Here is a 9,642-nt window from a genome sequence, read left to right on the forward strand (position 1 = left end):
TTTGCGGTACGCGGGCCTCTCACTGCTGTGGCCTCTCCCGTTGCGGAGCACAGGCTCCGGACGCGCAGGCTCAGCCGCCATGGCTCACGGGCCCAGCCGCTCCGCGGCATGTGGGATCTTCCCGGACCGGGGCACGAACCCGTGTCCCATGCATCGGCAGGCGGACTCTCAACCACTGCGCCACCAGGGAAGCCCCAGTGAGTCTTTTTTACGAGCTACTGTTGTAGCTGGAGAGATTGTGCTTAGATCTCGGGAAGGACTTCTCAGTGGTTAAGTGTCTGAAGTAGATGATAGCATCTCCCTTCCTAATGAAAGCCTTAACCAGTCATTTATGTGTGCATTTGATCAAATTTTACAGCAGGCTTCCTGTGTGCCAGGCACAAGGAATATACCTGAAGAGTGGTCCACAAATGCCACCTGCCCTTGTGGAGCATATAGGCCCAAGGGGAAAGCAGACAAAGAACCATCTAGGCAAAGCTTCAAACTGTCATGAGCGCTGTGAAGAAAAGGCAGAGAAGATTATGAATGAATATAGCAGGGAGATCTGTTTGTGTGTTCGGGAGACCAAGAGAGACGTGTCTGAGTAGAGTTAGGCCTTCTCATATGCAAGGACAAGCCATATGCCCCTGTCAACTTGGCTAAGTTTGAGACGCAGCTGTCACACGTATACAAGGACAGACAACATCATGCAGCAGTTAAAGACCATAGACCTGGACCCAGACTACCTGGGGTAAAACCCTGGATCATACCTACACTGTATGCTAAGTTAATCTCTTTGCACGGTGGTTTCCTCACTTACCAAAGGGAGGTATACATAGTGTCTACCTCCTTGGGGTGGTGTGAGGATTCAGTAAGTTTCTGTATTAGAGGACTTGTAGGGGACCTGACTCATATATAAGTGCTGTTATATGAGAGCTCACTATTGTTAGGAAACTGAGAACCAAAGAACTGAATCTGGTGGGGCCAGGGCAAGGGGAGCAAAGGAGACAACTGTGGCTCAGTCCTTAGGGATGAGGGGGACCCCTGATCTTTGACCAGAAGCAGAGCCTCAAACACTGAGGATGCTGGAAGTGGTGCTTGAGCTGAGGATAAAACCCCAGGGGCTTGATGCATGGACAAGTGGGTGTCTCCATAAAAACTGACCCCCTAGAAATGGGCTGCCTCCTTTCCAAATATCAGCCTCCTGCTGCTGACAATCATTTATCTTCGCACCCTCTGCTCCTTCTATGGCATCCTGGTTTCCCTCTCTCTCCTGTCCCTGCCCCTCAGGTTCCACACTAAGGCCAGCGGCTCCCAACCACGAGGCCCCAGGTACGCCGAAGGCACTTTCATCAGTGACTATAGCATCGCCATGGACAAGATCCGCCAACAGGATTTTGTGAACTGGCTGTTGGCGCAGAAGGGAAAGAAGAGCGAGTGAGTCATGCGTGCCCTTCCCTGCTCCCTGTGCCCCCGTGTGATGCACAAGGCCAGGTGGCACCTTTCGCTTCGGTGCTGCTGGGGAGCTGGACCGCATGGCCGCCCTGCCTGGGACCCTGGCTCAGGCAGCAGTCTGGTTGGAGGGTGGGGCAGGATTTGGGCAATTTTCCAATCCTTTTCTTCTAAGAGGAGGGGTCGGGAAGATGTATGGGACTCACAGAGGATCCCCGGGGGGCTGGGGATGAACCAGGGGAGCTGAATTGCTGCCAATGACTACTTGGTGGTGGCAGCTTCCTATTCTGGAAATAGGATAAACTGCTTTCATCGTTCTTCTCTATGCAAAATCTTTTCCCCTGCTCTCACTGTTTGGCCAGCATGGTAGCTCCTGAAAAGCTTGTCACTGATAGCTGAAGACAAGCAGCGGGGAGACTGAGTAGAGAAAGAGGTCCCCTCTGCTCCTTGGGTTGAGGTACCAAAAGATTGGAGCTTCTTTGGGCTGGAGAACATCTGGAGTCCCGCCTGGCCCCACCCACTCCCTAATCTTTATTTTACCAGCTGGAAACACAACATCACCCAGAGGGAGGCCCGGGCCCTACAGCTGGCCCATCAATCTAACAGGAAGGAGGAGGCAAGGGCGCAGCAGGGGTGAGTCAGCCCACGGGGGAAGGGGTCGGGGCCGGGGGCGCCTCTTGACCCCACCTCATTGCTCCCTCTCCCAGACTCCAGAGAAGGGCTAGGCCCCAGATAAGCATCCCCTTTTACTCAGAGTTCAAAGAGGGGTCTTCACAGAACTCCTGGAGGACAGCCCAAGCCTAAGGGAAAGCCTGGGAGGAATGGGGGTGGGGGTCCTGGGAGGGAATCTGGGGCCAGAGTTTCTAAGGTTGATGACTTAGTGTGCAGAGACACCAAGTCCAGGAGTGGGGCAAAAAAGAGACCTCGGAAACTGGCTTCTCCACTTCTGCCTGCCAAACTTCAGGAAGGCTTTTGTGAAACTGGGACCCTCTGAAGGCCAGTCCCCTGAAATCAGTTACCCCGTCTCTGTAGGAAGCTGAGGAATTGATGACACAGATCCTTCTAAAGAGTGAATATTCCCAAAGTAATCTCTTGGGGTTTTGGAATGCACTCTGGGACACTTGGAGAGGTGGATGGGTGGGATGACTCCCACCAGAAATGTTTGTCTTTGCCTGTATGGAAGAGCCTATATTCCCTGGCCGACAGGTCTGGGTGGAGCTTTGAAAGCTGAGACAACTGAGAGGCAGCTGTGTTGACTCGTACACCCCACCCCCACCCCACCTTGTCCCACCACGTTGCAGTCCCAGGTCCAGTATTTACTCTCTTTGGGTGGTGCCCAGGCTAAAGGCGCCTGCCTGAGGCTTTCTCCTTTGTAGCTCCCTACCCAAGAACCCCAGTGATGACGGTTTGCTAAAGGATTTACTGATTCGAGAGCTGCTGTCCTGGATAGTGGATCAGATGGAGCTCTGCAGGCTCAGGTGGGAGTTTGGTAGCTTTGGGCATCTTGCATAGTGGTTGTGAGCTTGCACTCTGGGGTCAGACATGGGTTCAGATCTTCACCTCAACACATGCTGACAAATTACTTAGACTCTCTGAACCTTGGGGTTTTTGTGAAAATTGGGGCTACTTAAATCACTTCACGGGATTTGGTGGGGTTTAAATAAGATAATTCAAGGAAAAGGCTGAAATCAACATCTACAGAGTACTAAGAGTTTGGTAACCTTGACAGTTATTAGTACCACTTGTACATCTTCCTCAATTTCCTCCAGGTGAGATGCTGCTCTCACCTGCCCTACCCACCCGAGCCCATCCTAACCTTAGCTTTTCCTTGGTACCGTTGTGCCATGGCACCTTCTCAGTGATGGAACCCCTAGAGTTGCAGGCACGTTGCCCTTCTCTGTAGCTGCTGCTGATCTCAATAGTCCTCAAATCCTCCTCCTAAGCTAGGAAGTCTTTCAATCTATTATGTCTCAGAAGCAAGGGATGGCTCAATACCATGGAGAGATCCACCCACCCGAATGGTGAGACAGGACACTCATTTAAGATGCAGACACCGAGGCACAGAAACCAAAACAAATTCAGACTTCGGTGCTGGGAAGTTGAGGGACTGAGGGAACAAATCTGGGATGGCTTCCTGTAAGAGGGTTAGAAGGAAGAGAGGCATGTGACCTGAACAATGGGGAAGAGAGTATGAGAAAATCTCCACAGGAAAGTGGGTAACAGTCTCTGTGCTTTTTGGAATCATTTTGATTACTTATAATTAAAGAGGTAATTTGGAGGTAGGAGCAGTTGAACTATGGCTGGGTGCCAGGATACATTTACTTTGCTGCCTTTAAGCCGATACTGACCCTCCTCTCTACTGCTCCACTCCTCTCTCCACTCTACACAGGTTTCAGTGACTCTGACCAAACCCAGCTCAGAACTGGACTCTGTCCTTCACTCACTCAGCTCCTGCCTCAGCTCCACCCCAGGATACCCCAAAGAAACCAAACTAAGTTCAAGCTGAAATAAATCTTTGTGCCCATTGTCAAAAAACATTCACGTGTCTACTGAGCACTAACTGTGCATCTGTCTTTGTGTGTGCACCACCCGGTGAAAAGGAGATATGGCTCTTACCCATCTGTTCATTCATCTATTGTTTCCACGAACACTTATTGGAAACTTAACACAGGCAGAGACTGTGCTGAACGCTGGGTATACAGCAATCATGGAAACAAACACAATCCTTGTCCCCAAGGGGTTTACAGTCTAGTGGTGGAGACAGACTTGAATCTTTAAACACACAAACACATTAATAATTACATAACATGCAGAGTTATGTGAAGAAACGCTAGGGAGCTGTGAGAGGACAGAGAAGCCTCATCTAGCTGGAGTGGGCAGTCAGGAGGGGCCTCTCTGAGAAAATGACGTTGAAGCTGTGTGAGATTTGAAGGATAAAATGGCCAAAGGGTGACGGGAGCCTTCATAAATATTAGCCAGTGCTATTGTTGCACAGCAAACTGGGCAACCGTGAGAACGGCACAAGTAGAGACTGGGCAGGTGGGCAGAGGTGGGGCCTCAAAGGTCATGTTAGGGCTTTGAGAGTTTAGCCTCAGTGCAAGGACAAGTACTTGAAGGATTTTAAGCAGGGGCAGGTCAGAGAAGATCTATCTGCAACCCCGAACAATCAAACTGATGATGGTGAGAAGTAGATTGAGTTGAAGAGGGTTGAATGTGGAAGAGGCTCTTAAGGGAGCCCAGATTTCACACTAGGGAGTTGCCAGTGAAGGTGAAGGCAAGTGGGAGAACTCAGTTTGTCCAAAAGTCAATACCTCTTTCTTCCGGTGTTTAATGTTTTTCCACCTCGGCATGCTGCCTTCTCCCAGTGCCCTGCATCCACAGAAGGCAAGGCTGTCTCTCTTTCCCGCTTAGTTTAGGTTACCTTTGCCTAATGTCCCCTCCTCTCCCCTCGATCTAGTCATATTTTAGCATACTAGAGTCAAACACACCAAGATTCAAATCACTCTCTAGGTCTGTGACTTGGCAAGTTAGTTCCTCTCTCTCTGAAGCTCAGTTTGCTGTCTGGAAAAGATTAAAAAGTACTCACTCCATAGGGTCGAAGTATTTAAAAATAATGCCTGGCACAAAGTAAGTGGTCAATAAAAGTTAACTTTTGTTATTACTATTCACACACTTAAACCTCAGTTTAAAAACACTGGGGTATTAGTTTAAAATCAGGGAGTGGCAAACTGGATTGGCTGAATGGCTGGGCCAGTAACCTAAATAAGCAAAGTGGGGAGTGTGTAAAATAAGGGGAAGGATTGGGACTGTGAAAATGGAAAAGAAATGTGCCCCTAAAGGTATTCTGATGACCAAACAAAACTCTCTGGAGAACTGAATTTGCCTGAGGGCTGCCAGTTTGCAATCTCTTCCAGTTCTTAACATTTTGGGCTTTCCTCTCCTCTAAACTCCTAGAGTTCTAAGAGTGTGTACCACACAATTTAGAGCATGCCTCTGCTCAGAAGTTATATTTTAGTGATTCTCCATGATAGAACTGATTGTACCGGGGAGGAGTTCAGATCTATATTTCTGTAGTCTTGGGTGTCTCTGTGAATCAGTGAATCTGTAAGTGTTATTTAAAAAAATGTTGTACAACTGTCTTACTACGGGCCAGGCATTAGTGCTCAGTACTTTTGAGACGCCATTTTCTTTTCAACTTTTGTTTTTTTATTCTTTTTTTTTTTTTTTTGGCTTTTATTCAGATTTAGAAACATCATTTAAAAAAAGTCATGGTGATCTCATTTAAAAAAAGTCATGGTGATCTCATTTAAAAAAAGTCATGGTGATCTCATTTAAAGCCTCATCACAGTCCTTCGAGGTAATGATAGCATCATAGCTGTCAACCGTGCACTACACTGCCTCCCTGAGGCGGAGAGTTAAAGCCCATGCTCTTAGCCACTCTGCCATAAGGCCAATGACTCACTAGTCACTTAAAGCAACTGAGAGCATCTGTGACGGTCACATTCAGTGGTGCACTGGGGCAGAGTGCTTCTGAGAGTCATTGTGAAATTGTCAGGAATTCTGTGAGCAGGCTGTAAAACCATCCATAGCTTGAAACAATAGCTCCAAAGGCTGCGGTCAGAGTATTTACACTATGGAAATTGGCAAATGATATAAACCAGAGCACCGCCCTCCCAACCTGGAGAGGTGATTGTTAAACATTTACCAGCACATTACTGGTCAGCATACTTTCTCTTAAATTATAGAGGAGAACAAATGTGTCTGAGGAAGGGAACGGACATGTCTGCTTGAGGGTGGCAATGAAGTTTATCAAGGGTCAATGTGTGTACTTCAGGGAGTATGTATGTGTGCATTTGAGGGTCTGAATAGTTAAATCTGAAGTCATGAGTGTGAGTGAGGGATCAGTGTGTATACCTTAAAGAGTCATACAGTGTGAGTCAGAGAGTGAGAAGTGAGGCAGGTGTGTCTAGATAGTGTCAGTGGGCACCTAAGGGACGGAGTTTTTGTGTTAGGGAGTGGTGTAGTAAGAATATGAAAATATGAGGTCAGTGTGTGCATACATGAGGCTAATGCGTTTTTCATAGACAGGGTATAATGGAGGAAGTCAATGTGTATGAGAGGGTGTCAAATGTATGTGTTGGGAGGGGACAAATCTGTGTCTGAGAAAGTAAGTTTGTGTTTAAGGGGGCTTATGTTATCTGAGTTTCGTGTCTAAGGGTATGTATCAGAGTGAATCGGAAGGTAGGACTATGATAGCCTAAATAATTGTTTCAGCCTTGGTCATTCTTTCAAAATCCAGAAAAACACAAATAACAGTGCTAAATATTTTTAGCAAGATAGAGCATTATTTCTCTTTCTCGTAAACACCCAGAGGCAGGCAGCCCGGAGCTGGTGTGACAGCTTGCTCTGTGAAATCCTCAGGGACCCAGACTCATTGGCTCATGGCTCCCCCATCCCTCAAGGCCCAAAATGGCAACTAAATATCCTGCCACCGATCTCTCTGCTCCCATCCTCTTTTTTTTTTTTTTTTTTTTAGGTTGCATGGTGCAGCATGCAGGATCTTAGTTCACCCACCAGGGATCGAACTCCTTCTCTCACCCCCACCCCCCTGCCCCCTGCCACATTGGGAGCATGGGGTCTTAACCACTGGACAGCAAGGGAAGTCCCTGCTCCCATCCTCTTTTTTTCCTTTTACTTTAAACCTCTCTGGTAACATTATTCACATGCATGGTTTTGCCTTGATCTGTAGCCCAGTTCCTTCTGTAGAACTTCATACCAGTACATCTGAGTGACAATTGGCCATCTCTCCTGGGATGTCCCACAGACCTCAATTTCAACATATTCAAAACCACTCTTATTTCCTCAGCTTCATCCTGTGGTCTCTTCCTACCTCTGTCTCTGAATGGCACCACGCAGTTGCCCAAGCCAGGACATTGAACATCCTGCTAACTTTTCCCACCCACTCTGCCCCCATCTCATCAGTTTTACCATCCCATTTTCTTACTTTGTCTGGAATCTGTCGCATTCTCTCTATCCTTTCTGCCACCATCTTAGTTCTGGCCCTCATCATTTCTACTTTGCATTGCTACAACTGACTTAAAATTAAGTCTAGGTTGCCACTAATTTTCCTATAACAAAATTTTGATATTACTCCCTGACTTAAACCTCCCTTGGCTCCTTTTTTGTAAGACTCAATAATGCTATGGAAATCACCTATGGAACTTCCTAAACACACAGATAACTGATTTCACCCCAGACCTGATGAATAACAAACATAGCTGATACTTATTTATGTGCCAGGCATTGCACTAAATGCTTTGTTATATATTTTCTGGCTTAATTCTCACAATAACTTCATGAGTAGGTATTACTCTTTCTCAACTGTGGAAAATGGAACACAAAGAGATTAAGGAATTTGCCTTAAGTTACTGGACCATACGTAGTGGAAGTGAGCTATGGAACCAGGTAAACTAATTCCAGAGTCCAAGTTCTTAACTGTAAGGCCTTCCCCAGTCAGAAGCTCTACGTGTGATTCCAAAAGGCAAGCTCCATTAGCGTAGAACGGATTGTTTTATGTTTAATATGGAACACTCGGCGCCCAACTCAGCGCGTCGCACGCAACAGACGGCCAGTGAGCAGCGGCGGACCTTCACTTGCAGGCTGGGGTGGCGGTAGGGGCAGTTCCATGAAATCGAGAGGGTCCGAGGCGCCCACCTAGGTGGGGAGCGCTGGTCCGCAAACAGTTTTGCGGATCCTGGCTGGAGCACGAGGCGGGGCCGCTAGGCCCCTGGCGGTGGGGGAGTTCAGCCCCACGGCCGGAAGTCTGGGCGTAGCTTCCGGCGCGCGGAGATGACGTCCAGTTTGCGTATCCGCGTCGCGGAGCTGGTGGAGGATCCCGGGACGCGGAGACCCGGGGTCCCGGTAGCGGGGCGGCCCGCGGGCCACGGTGGGGATGCACCGCCGCGGAGTGGGAGCCGGCGCCATCGCCAAGAAGAAGCTTGCGGAGGTGAGGGGAAGGAGGCGGGCCCTGCAGTCACTCCAGACCCGCGAGAGGCAGAAGTCTGTCCGCGCAGAGCTCTGTACCCTCAAATCGCCTCCCAACAGAATCTGACGCGGGTTTCTCGGTCCCGGGGAATTGAGTTTCTCCAGCTTCCGGTGGATTGGAATGTCAGCATCCCTAGATCCATCAGCCCTTTCCCCCACTTCCCCCAATTTGACCACAGACGAGTCGTCTATTCTACTTCCTCACCCCCTCTCCCTAAGAAAAACCATTTGCGAGACCCTCTTAATACTTCTCCGGAGGCAGTACAAGTGGGAGCCCCCAGCACCCACTCTCTCAACTCATCCTGGTCTATTTGTCTGACAGGCCAAGTATAAGGAGCGAGGGACTGTCTTGGCTGAGGACCAGCTGGCCCAGGTGAGTGGGATGGAGGGCTCCAGGCAGCAAGGGAGATTCGACAAGGCTGGGCAGCACACCTTTGATATAAACCAGATTGTTTGGATCGAACTAAAAATAGGGCTTTTGGCAAATCCCAGTTTCTGGGCTGCTCAGATCATTTAGGTGACTTGCTGATAACAATGATAGCTAACATCTTAGAGTGATTACCTACTTGTAGCGTCCCAGGCACATGTCCATTTTCTTTACATACACTGTCTTGTTCATTCCTCCTGACAGTCCTATCAGGAAGGAACTCTGTTCTTCGCACTTTCAAATTGAGGGCACTGAGGTGTTAAGTGCTTTATCCAAGGTTACATGGGTAGTAAGTGGTAGAGTTGTTTGATTTAGGTCTTTTGGTTTTTACTTTAAATGCCTAAGAATAACCTGAAAATATTGCCTAACCTGTGGCACCCACCACCATCACATCTAGGTGCATACCAAGTGTCAGAAGTGTCAGTGATGGGGGTATGGCTCCTGCAGTTTCCTTCTCTAACACTTCCCTTTTCTGTACATGCCCTGTTGTTTACTCAGTTATTTTGCTTGGTGAAGAAGAGAAGGAGGCAGTGAGGCAGGGAAATGGGCCCTTGAACTGAGGAAAATAAGTAGACACAGGGTGTGCTGTTCAAAAGCTCCCACTCGGGAGATAACATGCAGCAAGCAACTGGAAATGGTGATTATAATAATGTGTAAATTTCTAATATGTTGGAAATGAGGAACTGCTGGGCCAGGAGTGGTTATTCTTGGTGGGTTGAAGATAGGTTGTTAATTAGGGG

The 9,642-nt window shown here is 48.3% G+C and overlaps 2 protein-coding genes across 2 annotated transcripts in view; both read left to right on the forward strand.

Moving 5' to 3' along the window:
* The window catches only part of GIP (gastric inhibitory polypeptide), a 4,433-nt gene extending 517 nt beyond the window's left edge, over nt 1-3,916 (forward strand). The window contains exons 2-5 of the mRNA XM_007465092.1: nt 1,270-1,416; nt 1,975-2,064; nt 2,808-2,909; nt 3,821-3,916. Of these exons, the coding sequence (XP_007465154.1) occupies nt 1,270-1,416; nt 1,975-2,064; nt 2,808-2,909; nt 3,821-3,830 (349 nt within the window). The 3' untranslated portion in view covers nt 3,831-3,916. The remainder of the gene's footprint in view (nt 1-1,269; nt 1,417-1,974; nt 2,065-2,807; nt 2,910-3,820) is intronic.
* A 4,393-nt stretch (nt 3,917-8,309) lies between these two features.
* The window catches only part of SNF8 (SNF8 subunit of ESCRT-II), a 9,036-nt gene continuing 7,703 nt past the window's right edge, over nt 8,310-9,642 (forward strand). Inside the window, exons 1-2 of the mRNA XM_007465093.1 lie at nt 8,310-8,437; nt 8,798-8,848. Of these exons, the coding sequence (XP_007465155.1) occupies nt 8,384-8,437; nt 8,798-8,848 (105 nt within the window). The 5' untranslated portion in view covers nt 8,310-8,383. The remainder of the gene's footprint in view (nt 8,438-8,797; nt 8,849-9,642) is intronic.

This window comes from Lipotes vexillifer, unplaced genomic scaffold (assembly GCF_000442215.2).
Source record: "Lipotes vexillifer unplaced genomic scaffold, Lipotes_vexillifer_v1.1 scaffold591, whole genome shotgun sequence".
Lineage (NCBI taxonomy): Eukaryota > Metazoa > Chordata > Mammalia > Artiodactyla > Lipotidae > Lipotes > Lipotes vexillifer.